Source organism: Phyllobates terribilis, unplaced genomic scaffold, assembly GCF_046119375.1.
Source record: "Phyllobates terribilis strain yellow unplaced genomic scaffold, ASM4611937v1 Scaffold_6313__1_contigs__length_45359, whole genome shotgun sequence".
In the NCBI taxonomy this organism is placed as follows: Eukaryota; Metazoa; Chordata; class Amphibia; order Anura; family Dendrobatidae; genus Phyllobates; species Phyllobates terribilis.
The window spans coordinates 1-25,504 of record NW_027369057.1 but is presented as its reverse complement, the minus strand read 5'-3'; the positions used below and the strand labels follow the sequence as shown (position 1 = coordinate 25,504).

At 40.2% G+C, this 25,504-nt stretch overlaps 2 protein-coding genes across 2 annotated transcripts; one reads left to right on the top strand and one right to left on the bottom strand.

The window, feature by feature from the left end:
* The first annotated feature begins 6,518 nt into the window (after positions 1-6,518).
* Positions 6,519-10,703, top strand: LOC141250886 (uncharacterized). Its single transcript, XM_073670143.1, has 11 exons — positions 6,519-6,620; positions 6,783-6,897; positions 7,090-7,170; positions 7,273-7,361; positions 7,484-7,575; positions 7,643-7,724; positions 7,812-7,914; positions 8,320-8,405; positions 8,906-9,148; positions 9,493-9,558; positions 10,572-10,703. Exons 1-11 carry the CDS (start codon positions 6,519-6,521, stop codon positions 10,701-10,703), a joined length of 1,191 nt encoding a protein of 396 aa, XP_073526244.1.
* A 540-nt stretch (positions 10,704-11,243) lies between these two features.
* LOC141250885 (uncharacterized) lies at positions 11,244-14,966 on the bottom strand. Its single transcript, XM_073670142.1, has 6 exons — positions 14,382-14,966; positions 13,376-13,737; positions 13,197-13,240; positions 11,587-11,801; positions 11,383-11,507; positions 11,244-11,307 (listed from the first exon to the last, which is right to left on the bottom strand). The coding sequence occupies exons 1-6, from the start codon at positions 14,964-14,966 to the stop codon at positions 11,244-11,246; spliced, it is 1,395 nt and encodes a 464-aa protein (XP_073526243.1).
* Positions 14,967-25,504: the final 10,538 nt, after the last annotated feature.

The window sequence follows — 25,504 nt, the reverse complement described above, 5'->3', positions numbered from 1 at the left end:
TTTACAATGTCAAACATTGAATTAAGATTCGTAAATAAAAAACGATTTACGGAAATTCGATATCAAACGTTGGATTGGATTTAATTTGTTTCTTCACATTAACTTTGATATTGAAAAATTTGTGATTAGAAATAGGAATATGATAAGTTGAAATCGGAAAGTTGAAATTGAACGGTGAATTTTAAAATCATAATCAATATATGGATTACAATTTACAATATCAAAAATTGAATTAAGAATTTAGGTTTGATTGGATTAGAAATTGAACGGTGAATTTAAATCGATTAGAATTGATCGAATAAAAATAAAAATAGTTTTATTGAAAAGACGTTTTTCAGTAATGACATTAGAGTTTGCGAGCGAGTTGGGGTGATACTGGGATGACGGCACCAACGCCGATATTGGAAGTAAGGACACGACGGATGGGTGTGACAGACTCCATACGTCAGTGTGTACATGATGTTGTTGAGCGATTGGAGGAGGAGGCGTTTGTTGGTCTAGATAGAGACGATCTCGTTGTTGAGAATGTGGTTTACGATGATGATTTGTTCTACATGAGTATTGATCCGGTTGTTGAGACCAGCCATTCACCACATCGTTCACCTTCTGCTTCCACCTCTCTGCCACCACTCAGGTCCACTATCGAGTCTACCACGTCACCAGTGGAGTCTACCGTGCCACCGACAGAGTCTATTGTGCCACCCGTCGGGCCTACTCTGCCATCGGTCGGATCTTCTGCGACACCGGTCGGGGTTTCCGTGCCACCGGCTTCTGCTTCAGCGCCACCGACTTCCGTTGCTATGCCAGTGGATTCCACTTCTGTGCCACCGGGCAACGATTTTGTGCCACCGGACGGAGATTCTGTTCCACCGGTTGGGAATTTTGTTCCACCGGTCGGGGATTCTGAGCCCCCTGCTGCAGCTTCTATGCCCCCGACTTCTGTTGCTATGCCAGCAGCTTCTACTTTTGTGCCACCAGTTAATTCTCCGCCTGAGCGGGTGCATGGGGCCCCCCGTAAAGTAGGTTTACTAATTAGTTACAAGTCACACATTGCACGAGCCATTTACGACTTGACTCCTCAGATAGACCCTGCTGTCATTGAGCCGTTATTGGTTCGACAACCTAGGAGACAGAGGAGACGTGTCGAGGGTGGACATGTATAGGTTGGCGACGCTCCCGCGGTCGATGACCGTGGTGAGGATGTTGCTCCTGAGGCCATAGATTCTGAGGTTCATGTTGATGTTGCTTCTGGACTGAGAGGTCGCACTAGACAACAAGCGGAGTAGGATTTGGTAGGTTTTTTAATTAAAATGATAACATTACTTTGCAATATTTTTTAAATCAACGATGTTGAACTTTCAGACTGGAAAGTGTCTGAAGATCTACGCTCGCACAACCTACTTCTCTACTTTTGAGGAGTATATTACTGATGATCCTGATTCGTGGTTCCGGATTACTGAGAGGAGCGGGTTGACAAATCTTTGTAAAGTTGGCGCTGCTTCTAGGATTGAATCCACCCTTATATCCACTCTAGTTAAGAGGTGGCATCTGGAGACTAACTCGTTCCACTTCCACTTTGGTGAAATGACGATTACGCTGCATGACGTCCCCAGGATTACTGCGTTGCCGATTGATGGGAGAAGCTGCACGTCGACCGTTTTAGATGAGGCGGCTGTCAGAGAGCGTGTATGCTAGAATTCGGAGGTGACCGCATCACAGTTATCGAGATGGAACCATGCAGGAGGCATACCGGCAACGTGACTGATCACACGTATTACGCAGTGGCTGTAGAGTGACCATCGAGATGAGGACAAGGTTGTTACATATTACCTACTTTTGCTACTCGCTTCTACTGTCTTGGTCGACAAGTCGACCAAGGGCGGGAAGCACAGGTGGTTGGCTCTCCTATTTGACCACGAAGTTACGTCATCATATGCTTGGGGAGCAGGAGTGCTTGCATACTTTTGGTACTTATTTTATACGTATGTTTCTATGTTTTGGTACTTATTTATGTAGATGCTTGTTGCATAACCCGAAATCGTTACCGAATCGTAATTGAAAGACCATCAAGTGATAAGAATACAATATGCAAAACAATCTGCTAATTCGTTAACAAATCCATCAACTACAAAGTTATATCTACTACATAAATGGCTCTGGATCCCTACCATAAAAATTCCTATATGTTTTGTACAATTCCAAATTAGGCTTGAAATTTTCTTCCAACAAATGGATATTTGGATCTACAAATCTACGCCATCCTTCAGGAGTTTGTGGTAGTGGCGAGAGTTTCTTCAGTTTGATTTACAAAAAAATAAAGTAAACAGATAAAAGTGTTGTAACATACCATATATGTAAATTGGAATGACAAACATCAAAAACTAGTGTTTTACCGGTATGAAGTGGTCCTGACATCCAACATGTCCCATGGCTAAAATTGTTAGAGGAGGTCCAGGATTGGTCCCTCTTGACCTCAATGGTAGGCATAATGTAGGAGCATGCCAAGTAAGCATCACTAAACCGACCTGATATAGTGTTGCGAACACTAAACCGATGAATGGTATGTGAAGCCAATAATCCGAGAGCAAGGGCTTCTAGTGTAGTTGACCTGGAGAATAAGCCAATAATCCTGAGAGCAAGCATTACTTGTCGTATTGGATCGCATATGTATTGATGGTCAATCAAATCGGCAACAATTTCATGGCGGACACATTTGTAGGCATTTTGATCCCATCCAAGCACTACCGCCAAGCTCCTATATCCACAATGCCCATCCGATAGTACCTTATGAGCTTTGCTGATATACGGGACCCAAAACTCATCTACATTCTTCACCCCAAAGTCAACTCCGAAAACAATAATGGAATCTTGTTCGCTCCTCATATCTGCACTACTAAGCACCTCTTCCTTTGGAGGCAATGCATCCTTCCTAGGACGCCCTCAAGTTCTACCTTGACTCTGATTGGCCTTCTCCTTTGCCTTCTTCTCCTTCTCATACACCTTCAACTCTTTTTCTCTATGCTCAAACAAACTCTTCTCCCTTACATCTACTTTGTTCTTGTTCTTTGCACCTGATAGCCTTCCTTTTCTTCGGATTCCGATGGGCTCTTGCATACTACTTCTGTTGGATTCTCCAAGTCATGGTACAACTCACTAAGTTGTATTGACGTGCTTTTCCTTAATGACCCACTCTCAAACTTTGACCACATCTCTCTCAGGTTGATCTCTTGAAGCGACATCCGAATATTATCGTAACCTTGCTCATTTGTTGAAATGACATCCCATGACAACTCCTTCCAAAAATCATGGACATCTTCAGGAATCAGAGGTGTCTTATTGATAAGGGCTTTTGCAATTCCATGGACACATGGCAAGTCAAGACAGTCTCTAACCCAGTGATCCGTGCATTCCTCTTCAAGATCAAAATTGATTACCCGCTGGTACGAGATCAATAAGTGGTTGAAGCATTTATCTGAAACCTTGTAGAAGAGCTTTGAAAAAATCTTCTTTATCCATGATGACATCTTTGGATCATCAAAATCAGTTGGATGCTTTGTAAGTGATGTGGTAAAGCTCGCCGAAATCGGGTCAAGTTGTAGTATGACAACATGGTGGATCCTGACAATAACTCTGTTGAAACCCCCTCTAATAGATTCAATAGTTTTTTTCAATACCTTATGCATTCCTTACACCCTTTTAAAACAAACAATGTTGAGTCAAATTGATACATGAAAAGCTATGATCAATTAAATAAAAATTACATGTTTGATGCTCGTGTAGAAGTGTAGCCGATTTTTCGTCCACGCTCTCACTCTTCTTGTACGGAATTAGCCATTCACTCTCCACATATCCAACAAGGCCGCTCTTCCATGAGTTCCTTATCAATGCAAGCCTCTCTTTATACTTTTTCTCGGTTGTTGAGGAAAAAAGTGACCAACATTGATTTGTAAAGGTTTCTACTGTGTCAGTATTCTTCAATACAGATGTAGCATGTGCCTTAATGTTATGTCTAATATGCACCCAACATAGTAGATGTTGAACTTCACCTCCAAATACGGTGCCTATTGCATTGTGAGGGCCTTCTCGCCATCGGTCATAATTGTTGTTGTCATTACTCCTAACTCCTCATACAAGGCCCGTAGACTTTTCAATATCCATGTGTAATGAAAAGTCTTTTCAGCTCGAGTGAATGCAAACCCAATGTTGAAAGTCAAGTGAGTGGAAGTGAACCCAACCATCTACACCAATGGCATGTCATACCTATGGATACAAAGATTAACTGTCATAAGAGATGACATAAACAAATAAAATCTAACTATTAATAGAATAAATATCTTACTTGGTTGTCTTGTATGTGGCGTCCATGACTACCACGTACGGGGACATCTTCAACAACCGCAAGGACTCCTTGTTAGCAAAGAAGAGATTTCAACCTCATGCGTAGTCTTATTCCGTAATGGATATACAATATAAGCATTGGTTGACCAAGAATTTAAGGGACATTGTGTAACCGTTAGCTCTCCACGATCCTCATAATCAAGCTTCTGTAAGAAGTTGGTAATTTGCTTCCTAAATGTCACGTTCACAAGAAAAAATTTCCTCAACTCGCTTAATATCTGCATTGGGGTCCTCAAACTATCCCCCCACCTCCTAGCTCTAACTTCTCCTCGGGGGTCATTCTTTCCATGAATGAGTTCCCAATAAAGGTATCCCCCTAACTTATGGTTGTGCCGACCTTCAATAACACCTATTATCCATTTTGAACTATGCTTTGTTTTCCTAATCCCAATTAGCTCAAAGTCACAATAGCACTTCTTCGATGTCGATTTGTGTATTCTAGGAATTCGCAAATCTGGGTTCACTAGGTTCTCCTTCGGTCTACCATTCCTTGGTAGACCGAATCTATCACATACCATAACAATGCGATATTTGGTTGTCAAATTTTTTACCAATACTATCATCAATTTCTTCGCTACATCTCTCGCTCAATTATACAACTCTTCTTTTGTATCCCACTCTTTATCAGTAATAAAATATTCTTGAAGTCTTCGCTCTGAAATTTAAATTTTCAATGTTAGATCAACTTAAATTGGATTTTTTACTATTACTTAACTATTGCAAGATATGAGCTAAATTTCATAGTAAATACTAATTATAACCTTTAGTTATTGTAACTAATCTCATGAAATTAATCTCTAACAATAAAAACTTATTAAATTATATTTACTAACCAAATATTCGGGATCTTCATCTTCGACACAATCATCTAGCCATCCATCATCATAATCGAATTCATCTGAATCTGAACTATCCAAATAGTCGCTATCTTCCTCATCACTAAACTCACTATAATCATTTTGGCAAAAAAAAAACTCAATATAATCATGGTGATCCATTTTGAAAGCAAAAACTTCTTTCTACAATGATTTCGAAACCAACATATTTATAGGAAAAAACTGAGTTTTCGAAAAATATATCCATTAGACACGCCCAGGCGGAGTGCCCCCATTTTGCCCATTACAAACATGCACGTCTACCATGGACGTGCTTGTTATCAACGATCATCTTCTGCACGGTCAAATTGAGCTTGCAAACTATGACCGTTGTGGGCATGCCATGGTCTGCACGCACAGGTGAGGCATGTTGTTTCGCCTTGCACACCCAGGAGAGGCGTGCACTTCTCTAACCTTAGTCCAAGGTTTCCCAAAAACAAGGCTTTCAAGCACTCCCAAATAGGGCGTGCTCACATCTACCGAGCAGGACTAGCATGCCCACTTTAAACGTGTTGGTTTACCGGAGTGCCGAATTTGCACGCTTTTTTTTGACATGTTAAATTTCCGTCCCCGTAATATCCTAGCACACTGGTGTTAGACGTTCAAACCTTGCACTCCTAATATATATATATAAACGACGCTTCTATTCATTATTAAATTTGTAAATTTCGCATACGATCTATATCAATTATAACAAAAAAAAAAACTAAAACAACTACGATAACCTATTTTCCGTTCACTAAACCACTCCAAGCTCGATGCATATATATATATAGGTTGGTACAAGCACTACACATGAAGCAGTTGGAAAGCTCTGTCGAGTAAATGAAAATAAGGTGGAAGTTGAGGTCAAATCAGCAATTAATTATGAGCTGGTAGTTACTTATCTAGTTGGCTGCTGGGGAGAAACCGCGTCAATTGATCATCAGCTCCACAGAATTAACACACGCCACGACACGCAACTCAACTATCAAACATTTCTTCGGAAGTTTCTCTTTCAAATTTCATATTCAAAGTTTCCTTCGCCTTTAAGGATTTTCTGCTAAAACTTTTTACATTCTACACCGTCTTCCATTTCACCAACCTCTCTCTCAAGTCTCTGTAACTTCTGAGGGGTACCGTAAAATTAAATTCACGAGCTTATATACACAAACCCTCTTCTATTAGAAACCCCCTTTTCGTTTACGGCTTGGGCGACAAGCGAATTCGAAGAATTAATTCAATATCACTTCGATTATCGTCGGGATGGGACAACAGCAATCAAGGGAAGAATTGCTTTTCCAGGAGGTTAATTATCGCAACATCAATGGTATCAAGGATCTCCACAGAGACGGAGTCTCCCTTGAGGTACTTGAATCTTCATGCTAGCTTCTCTTTGAGATTAAAGAAGAAACCCTCCAATTTCTTAACCATCGCTTGATTGGTTGAATGTTTACGCTCCTTTCAAATTTGTGGATGGCAATTGACGTGTTTTAGGGTTTTAATTTTTGCTTTTTTGTATCCTCGCAGTGTGTTAACAGGGAAGGAATTACCCCTCTGATTGCAGCTTGTATGAACCCAGAACTCTATGGTGTTGCTAAAACCCTGATTGAGCTAGGTGCAAATGTGAACTCATTTTGCCCCGGTAAGTGATTTTGCTACTGCTTATTCTTTAGCTTTGCAGTTTGATCTGGGGTTGATAATCACTTCATAGTCTGTTTCCTCTGTATGTACATAGTATCATCATTAGAATCCGTTTTACTATTCTTCAAAATAAGATCTGGTTTAGTATTACTGCTGTTCAGTTTTGAGGTTGTACAGTCTCGTTTATTTGTAGGTCGGAATGGCGGTACACCACTGCATTTTGCTGCAAAGCGAGGCCTCGAACACACTGTTGAGTTACTTATGTTACATGGAGGTGAGCAGCTCTAAACCATAAAATCAGTGAAGTGTTTTTTCGTACAATTCGTACTGCTTGTACAACTATCCTACATGATAAACTTCCATTCAAAATTTTCAGCAAATGCACTGCTCATGAATGACGCTTACCAAACTCCTCTGGATATTGCTCGAGCAAAAGGCTTCACCAAAGTTGTTCGTATGATTGAGGTAGTACGCTAGTTTAAGGTCATTCATGTCTTCATATAGTCTGTATTGTAGTAGCTAATGATACTCTGGTTTTACTATCACAAAGATATTCCTGCTAAGAATGTTTTTTTATGTATTTTCAGGGACATATTTGCTTGTTCTCTGGGTGGTTAAGGGAACTCTTTGGACCAAGCATACTTGAATTACTGGCTCCTCAATTTCTCTCTAGAAAAGTGTAAGTGCTGATTGCATAATGAAGTGAATAATTAAGAGCTAATTCTGTATTTCAATGTGATTTGCAGCTGGGCTGTGGTTGTTCCTTATGGTACTCGGGACATTCGGAAGCCTTTCAAATTGGAACTTGCCATTTATGACAGACTACAGGTATTTTGCCGTCATATCAATCTATCTACATCATGATTCAGATTATTGGTGTTTGTTTGATTATAATGAAGTTTTGTGCACATACAGGACGCTCAACCTCGAATGACTATTGCATTGTGGAAGGCCAAAATGGAAGATCCGACGTTCAATCAACACGAACTTGCGATAGTGATTGCTGAAACAGCCGGCAGTATGTTTTCTTGATCGGCTGATAACAACTTCTGTATTGATTTCTTATTTGTGCATTTCATGATTCGCCGTTGCTGCTATTATGTTTTAGTTCCCAGACGTAGGAGGCGAAGAAGGTGTAGACCCCCGCAAACTAGGCGTAAGTAACTTAGGAAAAACTTCATATTTTCTTGAATAAACTTTATACTTAGATATTCTTTCTAAGCTCTTAGAGAAGTAGTTGTGATGACATCCTCTTCTGCCTTAGACAAAAGATGGTAGTGCTGATTAATACCTTTTCCGTTTACTCGAACTCAGACATTGGTTTCTTTTCAGCGATATTGTTCGGTTTGGTTTCTTTGTGCATTGATCGATCTCTTCCTTGAGAGAATTGCAGCCTGATATATACTATTTTTCTCCCTCCCAGAGGCATACATCAAGCTTGCACCTCAAAACGAGAGGGACATAACCCAGTTCCAGCAGTTCTGTGATGCATGTAAAGGAATACCTCAGGTATGATGATCTAGTTTTTCCTTGTTAAGTAGGAGGTGAGTTCCGGTGAAAACAACCCTTATGGTGTGAAGTGCGAAGCATGTTGAGCCATTAGATTAGAAAATGGAGGGCTAAGATTAAAAGATGAGTTTTTTAATGAATCCACGCGGTGGCATTTTTGTAATTAATGGTGAACTGTTATTTTATTTTATTTTTACGTTTTCTGGGTGATTTTTTTATCCCTTTAGATGTGAACATTAGCGTGTTATACGTGAACATTAGTGTGTTATATGTGTACCCGAGAAAGTTCGCACTTCACACTATAAGGATTGTTTTCACCGGATTTTAATTCTGTTAAGTAGTGGTAGGTTTTTTAACCTTGTTTTTTAGATTATTTTATATTATTATTCAATGAAAAAAACCAACAATGCTTTTTAGAGGTTTACTATAGCATCTCCATTGGAGGTTTTTTAGCATTTAAATATCATTGATTTCTTACTGATGGTCTTACTACACATCAGGTCATGCACACGGCTTTTCCTTTCAATGCTCCTGCAACATTTGCTCCTACAACCACTACATCCAAAGACGACGAAGATTTAGCAATGGCTTTAAGTGCATCTCTGCAGACTGCAATGGAAGAGGGCGTTCCTGTGGGCCCACATACAGAGTCCTCCTCCGCAGCTATAACAACACCCGGTGCAAGTGCGAGTTCTAGTTCTAGTGCACACGTTGACGCCAAGAACGGTCATGCTTCACCCTCGGTAACTCAAGAGATTCATCCACATATCTCAGAAGTGTCGCCTCCCTCCACTTCAGCTTCGCCAATCCCTACTGCTTCCGCCGCCTCCATCGGATGTGGATGATGGTAGGATCCGTTATCCTTCAATTGAGTCTGACCCCGAAACCGTGGCAGAGAAAACCGTGGAGGAACAGTCATCGTCGTCGTGCGTGGTGTGCCTGGATGCTCCGGTGGAAGGAGCGTGCGTGCCATGCGGTCATATGGCAGGATGCATGTCGTGCTTGGAGGAAATTAAGGAGAAAAAATGGGGTTGCCCTATTTGTAGGTCCAAGATTGATCAAATCATAAGGCTATATGCTGTTTAAGCCTGTCAATCCCAACCACAACCACAACTTCTATGGTAAGTCTTTCGTTGCTCTTGATCCATTTTGGGTATCAGATAATATGTGCTTGTTCATGTGAATGCTTTTGCTTCGGTTTTTGGGCCAAGGCACTAAAACAACAAATAAGTACTGTGTATGTCTATATGATGATGTAATTAACGATGGAAACCTGATTTTTTTTTGCTTGTACATACTTTTTGGAGCAGATCTTGTACATCCTTGTTTATACTCCCTCCTCCTTTGCATTTTAAAAAAGAAGGTGGAGACACAGAATAAAATTGAAAATTATAATGATTGTAAGAGAGAGAAAGAAAAGAAGGAGATGAGATTGATTTAAAAGAGGAAAAGAATAGAAGGTATATAAAAAAAGAGAACGTTTCTGGTGCGGACTAATTTTTCCGGTGCGGACTATTACAGTGCATCAGGATATTACTGGAAAGTGCACCAGTGCACTACTAGAAAGTGCATCAGTGCACTACTGTAGAGTGCACTTGGTAGTGCACTACTGTAGCGTGCACCTAGCAGTACAATACTGAGGAGTGTACTTACTGGTACACTACTGGTGCACTTCTCGGTGTACTAAGGTGCACTTCCCAGTGGTGCACTAGTGCACTTCTCAGTGTACTAAGGTGCACTCCTCGGTGTACTAGGATGCACCCCCAATAGTAACCAGTACTTTACAGTAGTGTACTACCAGGTGCACTCTACGGTAGTACACTGGTGCACTATTCAGTAATATACTTGTGCACTATACTAGTCCGCACAGTCCGCACCGAAAAATTAGTCCGCACCCGATCAGTCCTCTATAAAAATATATCGAAAAATGTAAAAGTATATTGAGAATGTAAATTTTAAATATAAAAAAAATCTTAAAGAGAAAAATGAGGTCTATATTTTGAGTCTGTTTAAGAAATTCAATAGCTATTTAGATAATATGAGATTATGATCGAAAATGACCGTGCTTAATAATGTTATTTTGCTCAAGTTCTAGCTTTAAGGAAAACAGTACCACACACTTGAAATTCTCAAATTTGGCAGATTGGATAGTGAAAACCTAACTAGTTCCAATGCGAGCATCCACAAATTCAAACTAAGCAGAGCGAACAGCTTTTATTTCTTACTCAACCTTTGAGTAACAAAGTTGATGCCATAATCAGCCGCACACTGTCTGTCCTGTTGGTCTATAAAAACTAGCACCTACCTGGAAGAGTCTCAATACTCAATTTCAAGCATGGGGACAGTTCAGCTACAGTTGAATCACCTAAAGGCCTAGAAATGGAGCGAAGAGAGTTCTCAAAGCATATGAGCATCACAAGGCAAAGATGAAGTAGATAAACAGGGATGAAGACCTTGAATGCATCACAGATACTCCATCGTGCTCCAGTTAAGGTACCGATGATGACAACAAATGAAGTTTAAGCACACATGTAAATTTGATGTTCATATTGATTCTTGATCAGGAACCAGAAAGAACAAAAGGGTGCTAAGACCTGTTATAAATAAGTTATAACCCAAATCTCTAAAAGAACACGAGAGCCACAGGTGTCCATCGTAGTGCAAAAATTCTTTCGTGTAACAAAACCACAGCAAAAAGTTTAGAAAGAATACCATCCAACTCTCAACTGAGTGATAGCCTCCGCCGTTAGTTGACGTTATTAACGCCTAATGAACCGGTTCAACAGCAACTGATCAAACTACTCGAGTATCTACTTATTCAGCTAGCCATCCAAAAACTTAGTCCTCCGCATGCACGGTTTTAGGCACATGAGCATCAGGTGCAGGACCACCAGTTGTTGGCCTGAAAAATCAAATGTATTACCATGAGCATATTTCAGCTTCTTAGAAGCGCAGTAAATAAAGACCCAAGACTTACAGCCCTACGAAAACCTTGAAAGCATCATAGATACCCCACTGTGCTCCGGTTAGAGTACCGATCATGACAATACGTAGAGGGAGACCTCGTGTGAACAGACCCACCAGACCTATCTTCTTCACCGCCTGGACACGGGTAAATGCCGTTATAAAAAGGACATGTGTTTTCAGAGATTATATACAAGAATGAATTTCAGTATCTTACATCACCAACAGTGGCGCCTTTTGCATTGTTGAGGAAGGATACAAGATTGTCGGCAGGATGTGATACAACGGCGCAAAGGACACCGGCGATATATCCACCGGCAAAGCTCACACCAAGCTGGAGTTGCTTGCTGCATTGGTCCTTGGGGGTTGGTATAGCATGCTTGTAGATCAACTCCACAATTGTCTCGAATGACGCAAATTTCATCATTGTGTCTGTAACACATCAGATATGTCTTTGTCAATTATAGCATGAGATACATGATATGAACAGATACCTAAAGCTGAAACTATAACATCATGCATCTCGGAAAACAAAACAATATGTTGTTGGTAGAGAGAAAAGGGATGGTTCAGACTTCAGAACTGAGAAAAATGTTAAAATGAAACACCAGTAATTACTGAAACAAGTCATTTGGAAATATCTCAGAAACTTATAAACAGATCAGTGGAGATTGCCCCTCTAATACAACAATTGTAATGACCATCTGCATAACAATGTCATTAACAAAAGGTTACAGCCACTACAACCTAAAGCTACTCTCAAACAAAGTAGAGGTTTCTCAGATTAGATCAAACCTAATTGCCCATACAAACCCTATTGAAACAATTATGGCCAACGTGATATCTCAAAATAGAATAAACTTCCTCAGAGTCTCTTACCAAAAACGGAAACAACATACATTCAAATAGATTTCAGTAAACTCACTGTTACGTTTGGCATGTATGTTTAACCACTACTCACATTGCCAGTGTTTATTATCAGAAAAATATCACCTTAACAAGTATCAACTACGTTTGCAAACCTTCCCAGCATAATTTACTCGTCAATAATTCCAAGTGAACATACTTTTATCAAAGCTCCCCATTTAACTTTTGATCAGACATAGAGAGATCATAGCTGTAGATTAACACTAACAAAAAATAAATAGCTTCCCCAAAGGAAAATGCAACAGAGAAGAGAGAAACAAGGTATCCAAGTCCACTACTATTATATAAGCACCATAGGTTTCAAAAATTCCTATTCTCCAACATCCGGAAATTAAACTTAATGATATATATCTGAAAGATGATCGTGAACGTCATGCTCAAAGTGTGATTACTATTCTCAGTTAAATTCATGAATCATCAACAAAGTTTGCTAAGCCCAAATGTATTTATCACATTTTTACAATAAAGACAACCATATAAGCAGGTTAGGAGGATAAGAACTACGACAAAATAATAATGGGAAAAGATAAAATCTTTCATATAGAATAGAACAGAATAGCTAGTAAAAAATTCCGCAGTTCTTCCATAATCAATGTAGTAGGAAAGTATAGTTAGTAGCTCTGATGAGAAAAGGCACAACTATTTATACAAATTCACATCAATTCTACAGAAACACCAGAAGCACATCACCAAGGAATTACAAACTATAGCCCCAGCAGGACACAAATACTTTAAGCTGTAGAAATTAGATATTAAGATTTAATATTATAGTATACCCACCAAATCCATGTCAAGTGTAGAGAATAAATATAACACTTCCTAGTTAGTAACAGTTGGAAGCTGGGAAGAAAAAATAGAAGAGAGAAAAAGAGGTCATGAGATGATGTGAAGGAGGCTTACATGGAATCTGACGACCCCATAGAGGAACCAGACCCTTGTACAGCCTGCAAGATTAGACCAGAGAAGAATATTAAAAATGAATAAGGGCAAACAATGAGCATATAATAGCAAGATTAAACAAACAATACAAAGATGAAAAGGGAGAAGAGCCATTCAAAGAGGACAGATTTTGTGCATACCCAGCAGCCCCTTCAGACTTTATAAACTTGGGGAGCCCATCAGACAAGCCTTTAGCAAAACCAGGCTGTGTTTGGACTCTGACCTTTACTGCCTCCATAGGGCAAAGGGCAACATCTGCAATGACTTCAGCTGAAGCTGAACCTGCAAGGTAGATCAATGTCTTGTACTTGGCTGCGTTCTCAGGTCCAGCAAGGTCAGAGTAATACTTCTTGAAGAACTCGTAGAAACCAAATTTGCAAGCACCCTGAGCGCTGTATCCAAGAAGCGTTGGCACCCAACCCCTAAAGAAGCCTCTAAGTCCTTGCTCTTTCAGAAGTATGCCAAAGCCAGAGGAGATGCTTTTGTACTTTGCCGGATCAATCTAAAAGTCATCCAGATTAGTTTTAGACTAGAAATTTTGAAAAATCTACTTCTGAACCTCTTACAAAAATGAAGAATTCAGAATGGAACACTTCGACAATCTATAGCATAGAAACAAAAATACAATGCACTAAACTTTATTACAAGCTAGTGAGTAGCTACCAAATTTAGTTAAAAGACTCATGCCTTTATGGAAAAGTTTTTAAAAAATTCTGATGCATAATTTGGTAATGGCAATTCGTAAATAAAAAGAAAGAAAAACACTGTAATACACTTCAATCAAACCAGAGATCATGTAAATATGCACACGAAGTAGAAATGACATAGGGTGTATGAAGTTTCACTGCCAACAAAGACTCGCAACAACAATAACCACGATCATGGAATGTAAAGCAAACTACTCCAGTGCCAAAGATTCAAGTAAACCGACGATCAAACACTGTAAGCCAATTACAGCAAACATAGGATCGCCAACATACAACTTAATATTCTATAATCCCTAGAAAAAATTCAACGCAATCACAGGTCGAAGTTATCCAAGCCAGAACAAGCGTGTTCACCACAACGAGCATAAAAATGTCAGTACTCCGTATCTATACATCTTAAGCATAAATGACTAAAAAGGTAAAGGACAGATCGAGTAACCTGCATGTTACATTTAACAAGGTCGAGAGGAGTGACAGCCATGTGCGTAAGACCACAGCTCAAGACTCCACCGGCCGTACAGGCAGCGTAGAACTCGGGAGAATACATGGCGATCTTATTGTTCTGTTCGCTTGGGGCGGGGATGGCGAAGCTGCAGGACTTGAGGATCGCGTTCTCCGGTGGCGCAAACGACATGCTAGCGCTCGATTCTTTGTGGTTCAGCTGGCCTAGCCCTAGGTTTAGACTCTTGGAAGTGTAGAGAAAGGTGGGGACATAGGAGTGACTAGAATTATCAGAGTCCGTCATTGGAGGAGGACGGAAAAGGGAGACGGCAGACGAGATCTGGACTGTGGAGAGGAGAAAATGGCCAGTGGCTTTCAATCCTTGAGACCTTCTCTCCGTTGCAATTGAATTCCAGGTTTCCGCGTAGTAATCCAATTGGAATGTCGACTGAGAGAGCACCTGATCGGTGTTAGTATAGTATAAAGAACAAACGCAACGCGCACGGGTATCTTCAATAGAATAATAGTCCCTCCCTGTTCGTTTTATATTTCCTGATTTAGACGTGTGACTGTTGATGTACATTTTATATTATATATCGATTAAGGTTAGACTGAGAAACGAATTAACTATGAGAAATAAGAATATATTTAATACTTCTAAATTTGTTTTTTTGTCGGGGCTATCGAGGGCGTCGGACCGCTATTAGCAAGCTCATAATCCCTCGGCTAAGACAGGAAACAACGCAGCTAGCCCATCACTCCTTAGCATGGTAAATCAGGAAACAACGTAATTTATGCAACTCAAGAGTTTCAAAACCACTGTGGAATATTGCACACCTCGGAGATCTACTTGACGGACATCATTTAGCCATGTGAAAGTAATATTTATACCTAGCTAACACCTCTACAAGCAGAGTGGTAAGGAAAGGTCGATTTTAAGAGAGTCAAGTAATCAAATCTTTTGTTTCTAATCTAATTAACTTTAAAAGTAACAAAGGGGGGAAAGATGGTGTAAACTAACTAATCTAAACTAGTAAACCAATAAAGGAAAGCACTTTATTCACCAACACTACGGAGTTATTGATTTGATCATTGACTTCTTAATTCTAATCGGGTTCATTCTCTAAATTATATATTAAGGTTGTCCTAATCCATGTTATTAATTAGTTAATTATCCAACTCGACATATTAACCCTTACCACTAGATACAACCCTGAAACTATCAAAGGTTAATCCCTAGGCAGCATTACGTTCATAAATAAATAGGAATATGCAATGACCCTTGGTTGCACAAGAGAATGAAACAACTCATAGAATATATATTATATAGAACCAAGAAAGAAGTCTACAAACCAATAATCCGCAGGCTTCCACCTGAAGAACAAAGCCATGGAGACTACTTGCTTCTCATTCTAATAAAACCTAAATTATGAAATTAATGATAGATAATGGATGATAGATGGAGGCAAAACTCTCATCTATTTATAGAAACTATAACCCTAGGAACAATCACTAAAAAGCCTGGTCTGAAATTCTATCTAAAATTGGGTAAGAAGGCTCACTAACTCACACAGAGAGAAAAGGTTGTGGCGGCACAAAACCCTACAGGGGTGCAGCCGCGCCAATGTCAGCGCGGTCGCGCCAGCTAGAACGCGGTCGCGCCACTGTGCAGAATGCTTGACTTGGTCACACCCTAGGCCAGAATGCTCAGTGCGTTCCTTTTTGCATGTGTTCGTCCTTTGCCTCCTGCTTCTTCTCCTCGGTCTTCTCCCGAGTGGTCGTAATCCTCGTGTTTAGCTATTTTGCTTTGTGAGATCTAGAATACGGTAATACGCTCTAATCCATGGTCAATATGCATGTAAATGATGCTAACAACCTCGCATTATGCAATACTAGATGTCGCTAATCATACCCCCGCACTTGAACCTTGCTCCTCCTCGAGTAAGATGCAGTTAACCTTTTGGCGATCTCAGCGAGTATGGATGACATGACTGAAGTGGTCGTCGATCAACTCTCTAGCTCCCAGTACCTAGAATCATCAAAAACACGGGCGTAGACTCCGACTCTATTAAAAAAATCAAAAATAATGCAAGACTCCAAACTAACTCTAGTCTTAACCCAACAGTGGCATCAATCATTCCCTCATACTTGAACCATGCTATTCCACGCAAGTGCATTAATCATGAATCTCTAAACTATGTCAAAGATGTCTCTAAGCAAATAACATACAAAGGATGATAATGCAAGACCAAAACAGGACTAATTCTCTCCTAAATGCTCATAATTTATGAAGATAATGCACAAGCTCCCACAACATTGAAAGCATATTTAACAGACCATAACTCAACTCTAGTAATTCCACAAGTATCTTCCTAATGCTCCTTTTCATCCTATGTATGTACTTCTTATTCTCAAGTTTCTTATTTAAGCACTGGGCCTGTCCGTTTTACGGTCCAAGTCAATTTGTATTTAAAGCATCGGGCCCGCCCGTCTTACGGTCCATGTCTATACTTAATTAAGACCATTTATTCAAATAACGCATCCGTCCGTTTCACGTTCTGGGCCGTCATCTTTCTCCGCATAAAGTAACAAAAAAGGATGGAAGCAAAATAATTACAACAACATGATAAAAACTAGATAAGAGATGGTAAACTTGCAATCTTAGTATTGGACCTAATGCATTCTAATCATAAATCGCATGCTCAAGTCAAAGTCCTAAATCTGATCAATCATATCATCATCATATATAGTTGCAAAAGCAACATCAAGGGCATAGTAAAAAGATTCAAAACTAATGTACTATTATAGAAGTCCACAAAGCAATCAAATAGGGGGAAATTAGGAATATTGACTCTAAAAATTTCAAATAGACTCAAAAATTCAAACTAACTAGGATAGTTGAGATAATTCTCCACCCACACACTTAAACTACGCAATGTCCTCATTGTGAAATAAAGAACAAATGTAAAAGAAAAGTGGAAAAATAACTCATAGACGGGTTGTCTCCCAGTCAACGCCTTTGTTTAACGTCGTTGGCTCGACGTCTTGCTCTCTTATTTCGCACTTGGCCCCTCGTGGGCCTTCTCATCAATGAATCCTCTCTTCTTCTGCACTTGGTAGGATTTGGCACCTATCCTATTCCTCTTCCTCTTGTCGTACCACCTCCCTCTCTTCTTCATCTTCCCTGTGTATGGCCTCTGCAGTTGTTCGGTGAACCAAGGCCCAGGTGTTCGGGGTTCCAGCGTCCCGAATGGTATGAGGTGTACGTAGATAGCTTGCCTCAGCTGAGGATCGACTCTTGGATAAAATCTCATTCCTATCTCGCCTAACCCTGGTTCTGGATCATACTCATTAAAGTTCACCGGTGGTGGAGGAGCGACTCCGAAGGTTGCAGGGTACAGCGCGCGGGCATGCCAGAAAGGGCGCGGTTGCGCTATAACTTCCGGAAAAAGTCATGTAAAGGTGCATTCGTGCGGGTCAGGGGTGCGGTCGGTGTACAAGATTTTCTTATCTAACGTGCAATAATTTTTAATGAACGTTTATGCCTTTCTAGTGAAAGTTGCATGTTGATTAAAATAGTATTATGCTAGGTTCTCTTAATAAATGTACAAGATTTTCTTAATAAATAGGTTTCTGATTCACATTCATAAAGGCTTATTTGTTAGGAAAACCTTGTACATTTTAGTAAGAGAACCTTCTACAGTAACTAGAGTACATGACTCGTGCTTCGTATAGGCCCGTGATAAGTAATAGTAGCGAGTTCCTTACATTATGGTAGCAGTATGTTTTCAATGAATTATGATGATAAATGCATAGATTTTAAATAGAAGATATAAATATTTCAGATCAGATTCATTATCTATAAATTTAAGATGCAATTGAAGAAACCTGAAAACTTGATTAATAAATAATGCCCGACAATCCATTATGAGAAAGTATATGCTGAAAGTTCGGCTCTTCTATCTTTATTGAAGCTATTTTGATGAATTTACAAGCACGATCGAGATATCTTGTAAGCTAAGAAATGGGTTAAAGGATGACTAATCACAATTAACGGGAAGATAAACGTTGATTGAGAATTAAGCAAGGGATGAGTTACAAGGTGATCTCACCCGCTATAAAGATCATCGTGCTGGAAAATCCGAGCTTAGCTCGAATGGTCTCACCCGACGGGATGTGATGAGCATGGTAGCAAACCAAGGGGCGAGACCCAAGGTGGTCTCACCCGCTATAAGTGATGTAGGATTATCTCCCACAAGCTCGGATCTAGAGTGTTCAACCAACACACACTAAGAACAAGTGTTCTAAGTGTTGTTCAAACTTGAAAACAAGCAAGAACAAGAAGAAAGAAAGAGTTTAAAGGGAAGAAATGGATATGTTCTTGAAGAGAACTTCTCTTGCTATGTAAGGCACCTTGGACTTAACCTCAACACAATACAAGAAGAGAAAGATCAAAACAAGCTATAACTTAACACAACATGGAGATATACTACCATGAGCACCAAGAGTTTCCCATTCAACAAGTTTACAAAATCAATTACATAAACAAGATGAAATAGGCAAGGTAAGCAATTTGATAGATCTGCTCAAACTAATCAAAGATGGCCCATGAGAAACTAGGAGGAGTTTTTACTCTACTACAACATCAATTCAATCAAAGGCCCCTAGTGAAGGTTAACTTTAGGCTTTTATACCTAGGTTGAATCCGGCCCTTTGACACCGAAAAATACTTGAAATAAAGACCAAATTACCCTAAGATAAGTTCCACAAAATAGTTAGGGAAGAGGGTGAAAACGTTACACCTAGACAACTTAACCGGCTAAGTGTCTAGTTGTGATAGTTGCACAAAAACGCCAAATGCAGCCATGTTGGAGTCCTCCAATGGCTTGGCTGTCTTCATTGGATTTGTTGGGGATGAGAACTTCTTTTACATGCCAGAAGTGTAGAAGCAATGGGTTCCAAATCATGCCCTAAGTCTTGAGTCAAAGTTACTTGTATAATGAGGTCTTGGATCTTCTTTGACATGGCTCTTGTGATGGCTCCTTGGGTAGTTGGATTGAGGGATGCTCCTGCATCATTCCCTCCCTCTTGAGAGAGGCCTGACCCCAGGCCATCCCCTCCCATAATGGGCAATGGCTCTTCTTGGTTAGTTTCCTCCCATGCTTCATCTTGTTGTTCTTCAAAGAGAGTGAGATCTCCTATGTTGAAAGTTGGATTCACTCCATACTCCTCAGGTAGGTCAATGACATAGGCATTGTCACCAACCACTCTTAACACCTTGAATGGTCCATCTCCTCTTGGAGAAAGCTTGGAAGTTCTTAGGTTTGGAAATCTCTCCTTCCTTAGATGTACCCATACTAGATCACCTTCTTTGAGCAACACCTTCCTTCTAAACTTGTTCTTTGTCCCTGCCACACTCTTGGCCAATCTCTCTAGCCTCTCTCTGGTCCTCTCATGGAGGTCTTTGATGAGCTTCACTTGGTTCTCTGCACTATAGTCACACTTCTCTTTGCAAGGCAAAGGAATAAGATCAAATGGGGTTAGGGGGTTAGTGCCATAAACACACATGAATGGGCTCAGTTTTGTGCTAGAATGGGTAGCTCTATTGTAGGCAAACTCCACATGTGGTAACAAGTCTTCCCATGCCTTTAGGTTACTCTTAATCAAGGCTCTAAGCATTGTACCTAAGGTTCTATTGGTCACTTCCGTTTGTCCATCCGTTTGTGGGTGACTAGATGTGGAAAATAAAAGTCTAGTGCCTATCTTTCCCCACAAGGTTCTCCAAAAATGGCTAAGGAATTTAGGATCTCTATCACTCACAATGGTCCTAGGTAAGCCATGTAGTCTTACAACCTCAGAAAAGAACAAGTTAGCTACATTAGTGGCATCCTCAGTTTTGTGACAAGCAATGAAATGTGCCATCTTACTAAACCTATCTACCACCACAAAGATGGAATCTCTACCCCTTCTAGTCCTAGGCAAACCAACTATAAAGTCCATACTAATGTCTAGCCATGGTGCACTAGGTATAGGCAATGGTGTGTACAATCCTTGGGGTTTAACTTTGGATTTGGCCTTAAGGCACTCTATGCATCTCTTAAGCATGTTTTCTATGTCTTTGAGCATATGAGGCCAAAAGAAATGGGAACTCAGAATGGATAGAGTCTTGTCTCTCCCAAAGTGCCCCATTAGTCCTCCCTTGTGAGATTCCTCCACAAGAAGAAGCCTAAGAGAACACTTAGGTATACAAACTCTATCAACCTTAAACAAGAATCCATCAAACAAATAATACTTGCGCAATTGACCCTTGTCAAGGCAATGAGCATAGATAGCTCCAAAATCATAATCATGTCCATAGAGTTCCTTGATGTAGGTGAAACCTAACACCTTGGAATCAAGAGTGGTGAGCAAGGCATGCCTCCTAGAGAGAGCATCAGCCACTACATTGTCTTTCCCTTTCTTATACTTGATAATATAAGGGAAAGTCTCAATGAACTCCATCCATCTACCATGCCTCCTATCAAGTTTGTCTTGACTTATAAAGTGTTTAAGTGACTCATGGTCAGTATGTAAGACAAACTCACTAGGCCAAAGATAATGTTGCCAAGTTTTCAACACCCTAAACAAGGCATACAATTCTTTGTCATAAGTAGAATAGTTTAGAGTTGCACCCTTGAGTTTCTCACTAAAGAAAGCAATAGGCTTACCCTCTTGCATAAGCACTCCTCCAATTCCCACACCACTTGCATCACACTCAACCTCAAAGGGTCTTGTGAAATCTGGTAGAACTAGGAGTGGTGCCTCGGTTAGCTTAGCCTTGAGCTCATTGAATGCTTCTTCTTGCCTTGGTCCCCATTGGAATATGACATTCTTCTTTGTGAGTTCAGTTAAGGGGGAGGCAATGGTGCTAAAGTCTTTGACAAATCTTCTATAGAAGCTAGCAAGCCCTTGGAAGCTCCTAACTTGTGTTGCACTTGTTGGAGTTGGCCAATCTTGTATGGCTTTGATCTTGTCCTTGTCCACCTCCAACCCCTTAGAACTCACTACAAAGCCAAGAAAAGTTATATGATTAGAGTAGAAATCACATTTCTTAATATTAGCAAAGAGTGATTCATTTTTGAGCTTGGATAATACTTCCCTTAGGTGGTAGGCATGGTCAAGTAGAGATTTAGAGTAGATGAGAATGTCATCAAAGTAAACCACAACAAACTGGCCTATAAAGCTTCTTAGCACATGGTTCATCAATCTCATGAAGTTTGATGTAGCATTGGTGAGGCCAAATGGCATGACAAGCCATTCATAGAGGCCAAACTTGGTCTTGAATGCAGTTTTCCATTCATCACCTTCTCTCATTCTTATTTGATGATAACCACTCTTGAGATCTATCTTGGAGAAGCATGTGGCTCCATGGAGCTCATCTAACATGTCATCAAGCCTTGGGATTGGATGTCTATACTTGATTGTGATGTTGTTGATGGCTCTACAATCCACACACATTCTCATGGTGCCTTCTTTCTTTGGCACTAAGAGAATTGGCACGGCACAAGGAGACATACTCTCCCTAATGTACCCCTTCTCTAGTAACTCTTGCACTTGTGTCTCCACTTCCTTACTCTCCATGGGATTCATCTTATAGGCTGGCCTATTAGGGAGTATAGAACCGGGTATGAAGTCTATTTGGTGCTCTATGCCCCTAAGTGGAGGAAGGCCTAGTGGTAGCTCTTGTGGAAACACTTCATGGAAGGAATCTAGGACATCTTGAATGGGTTTAGGTAGGGTGATTTGTGGGTTCTCTGAGGTCATGTTGTGTCTTTTCACTAAGCTCATTAGTCTTGCATCTTTGGGCACAAAATCATCCTCCTTAACTTCTTTGAACACAAGCATGGAAAATTGTCCTTGGCACTTGGAAGTATACATAGCCAATGGCTTGTCTTTGATCCTAGGCTTCTCCTTCACCTTATCCTTCATTCTCTTAGCTTCTGCAGCTTCAACAATTTGGTGAGGAGTCATAGGTTTCAAAGTGGTTAGTTTTCCATTAAACATAAAGGTATACTTGTTTGTGAACCCATCATGTGTGACCTTATTATCATATTGCCAAGGCCTACCTAGTAATAGATGACATGCTTGCATAGGTAAGATATCACATAGGATGGTGTCTACATAGTGTCCTATCTTAAGTGTGACTTTGCATTGCTTATGGACCTTAAGTTCTCCACAATCATTCATCCAATGCAACTTATAAGGTCTAGGGTGCAAGATTGAAGGTAGGCTAAGTTTGTCAACTAACTCACTACTAGAAATGTTGCAACAACTCCCTCCATCTATGATCACATCACACACTTTATCTTTGATCACACATCTACTATGAAACAAGTTTTCTCTTTGATTATCTTCCACTAACTCAGTTTGCACACTTAAAGCTCTTTTGCAAATTAACACTTCTCCTTGTTCATATTCTATCTCATCATTGTCCTCTCCTAAGTCATCTTCTATAGCAAGATTAGGGTCATTCTCCTCAGTTTCACTCTCTGATTCATATTGTCCTAGGGCATTGATAACCATCACTCTTTTGTTAGGACAATCTCTCATAAAATGGCCCTTTCCTTTGCACTTAAAACATTCTAAACTACTAGACTTAGGATGCACATTGTTGGATGTTTGAGGGGGTTTAGAAGTACTCCCTTGAGTGCCCATGGCATTGCCTTGGGGCTTAGGAAAGTCTCTTGAAGGTGGGGAAACCTTAGGCTGAAATGGGGTGCTAGATGATGGCCTTCCATTCCATGTGTTGCCTTGAGTAGTAGGCCTAGATGTTGGCCTTGAAGTTTGCAACAATCTTTGCTTCATTTTCCTTTCCACCTTAATAGCATTGTGTAAGAGTTGATCACTTGTGTCATAAGGGTACATATTGTTGGTTCTTCGTCTTCGTGTAATGGTGATAATCCTGGAAACCTTCAACGGATCGTGTAAGTTCACTTTCCGAACAAGATATTTCGACCCTATTCGTTTGCCAGGGTTACACGAAATTCCTGCGGGGATAATCCGTAAAGGTACAATCAAACTCAGGCAAAATGATGTTTGATCCGAGAAGTAGAGAAGTCGTTAAGAATTTCTTCAAATTCGTGAATTTCTCGTCCCTGTATTAAGAACCGATACCTCATATATATAATGAGTTCTCTTCAAACGGGATTGCCGGTCTGGCAAGAAGCACGTGAACGCGAGCGCAAGCGGTTCGGGAAAAGGGTCTTCGGATCAATCCCGAGCGCAAGGTCAGAATCTGAATAGTGATTTAAATGATGTATTTGAATACTCAGTTTCACTAATTTCTGAGGCATACTATGTGCAGGATGATGCGGTCGCGTGGTGGATAGATTCTGGCGCCACTACACACGTTTGCAAGGATCGTTGCTGGTTCAAGTCGCTTGTACCAGTGGATGACGGTTCGGTTCTTTACATGGGGGACGATCATTATGCTCCCGTGGAAGGCAAAGGAAGTGTGTCGCTAGAATTTAGTTCAGGAAAAACTTTGTTGTTATGTAATGTTTTGTATGTACCTAAGTTACGGAAAAACCTTATCTCTGGACCAGTGTTAAACAAACTTGGTTTTAAACAAGTAAGTGAATCAGACAAATATATTTTGTCGAAGTGTGGAGTGTATTTTGGTTCCGGATATTATAATAATGGTATGTTCATGATGAACTTGAACGGAGTACCGCAACATTCTGGGTGCGCTTTCATGTCTTCGCCATGCGCTTTAATGTCTTCAACTAGCGCTTCTAAATCCTCGGCATGCGCTTTTATGTCCTCGACGAGTATGAATGACTCTTCGTTATGGCATGCTCGCCTAGGACATGTGCACTATAAGAGGATGAATGATATGGCGAAACATGACTTAATTCCTGTGTTTGATGGGAACGTTGAAAAATGTTCAACGTGCATGTTAACAAAGATAACTCGACAACCTTGTAAAAGTATAACTAGGAAATCGGTTATACTTGAGTTGGTTCACAGTGATCTTTGTGACTTGCATGGTACACCGTCATTAGGAAATAAAAAGTATGTTATTACTTTCATAGATGATTCGTCTAGGTTTTGTTATGTGTATTTGCTTCATTCGAAGGACGAGGCCTTAGATAAATTTCATATTTATAAATCTGAGGTTGAATTGCAACAAAATGGTTTAATTAAAACTTTACGCACGGATAGAGGTGGTGAATACTATGATCCGGTAATTTTCCAGACCATGGGTATTATACATGAGACTACGGCTCCTTATACACCACAACAAAATGGTGTGGCCGAGAGGAAAAATAGAGCGCTTAAGGAAATGGTTAATGCCATGTTATCTCACTCGGGATTGAGCGAGGGGTTCTGGGGAGAAGCCATGTTAACGGCTTGCTATTTATTAAATAGGGTTCCTAACAAAAGGAACAAGACTACCCCATATGAGCTTTGGTATAAGAAACGTCCAAACTTGTCATTTTTGCGAGTTTGGGGTTGTAGGGCTGTGGTTAGATTACCAGACCCTAAGAGAAAGACTTTGGGTGAAAAAGGGATCGATTGCATCTTTGTTGGATATGCTGAGCATTCCAAGGCCTATAGGTTCTATGTCATAGAACCTAATGACTCGATATCTATAAATACAATTATAGAATCGAAAGATGTAATCTTTGATGAGAAACGATTCTCATCAATACCTAGACCGAAGTATGCTATACCAAGTTCTGATGAAACCTTAGAGGGTGATCAATTAATTGATTTACCAAGTGAAGCGCATGATATTCGACGAGAAGCGCATGAACCTCGTCGAGAACTGGAAGTTCAACGAGAAGCGCATGAACCTCGTCGAAGCAAAAGAGTAAGGAAGAAACCTGAACTCTATGGATCTGATCTTCAACTATATTTAGTTGAGGGATCAAAGGATCAAATCGAGTCCCAATACTCGTATTGTTACAGTGTTGAGGAGGATCCAAGGACTTATGATGAGGCCATCAAATCTCGAGATTCTAGCTTTTGGAGAGAAGCGATCGACGATGAGATTGGCTCAATCATGGAGAATAATACTTGGGTATTATCTGATTTACCACCTGGTTGTAAGCCACTGGGCTGCAAATGGATCTTCAA

What these genes read in the sequence shown, in the direction of transcription:
- LOC141250886 (XM_073670143.1), top strand. Translation starts at nt 6,519, where the DNA reads ATGGGACAACAGCAATCAAGGGAAGAATTGCTTTTCCAGGAGGTTAAT. An exon ending in GATTGCTGAAACAGCCGGCA is followed by an intron (nt 7,915 to 8,319) that starts GTATGTTTTCTT and finishes TCTCCCTCCCAG; the next exon opens with AGGCATACATCAAGCTTGCA. An exon ending in ACGGTCATGCTTCACCCTCG is followed by an intron (nt 9,149 to 9,492) that starts GTAACTCAAGAG and finishes ATGCTGTTTAAG; the next exon opens with CCTGTCAATCCCAACCACAA.
- LOC141250885 (XM_073670142.1), bottom strand. Translation starts at nt 14,966, where the DNA reads ATGTACATCAACAGTCACACGTCTAAATCAGGAAATATAAAACGAACA. An exon ending in AAGTCTGAAGGGGCTGCTGG is followed by an intron (nt 13,241 to 13,375) that starts GTATGCACAAAA and finishes CTAATCTTGCAG; the next exon opens with GCTGTACAAGGGTCTGGTTC. An exon ending in AAGGCGCCACTGTTGGTGAT is followed by an intron (nt 11,508 to 11,586) that starts GTAAGATACTGA and finishes ACCCGTGTCCAG; the next exon opens with GCGGTGAAGAAGATAGGTCT.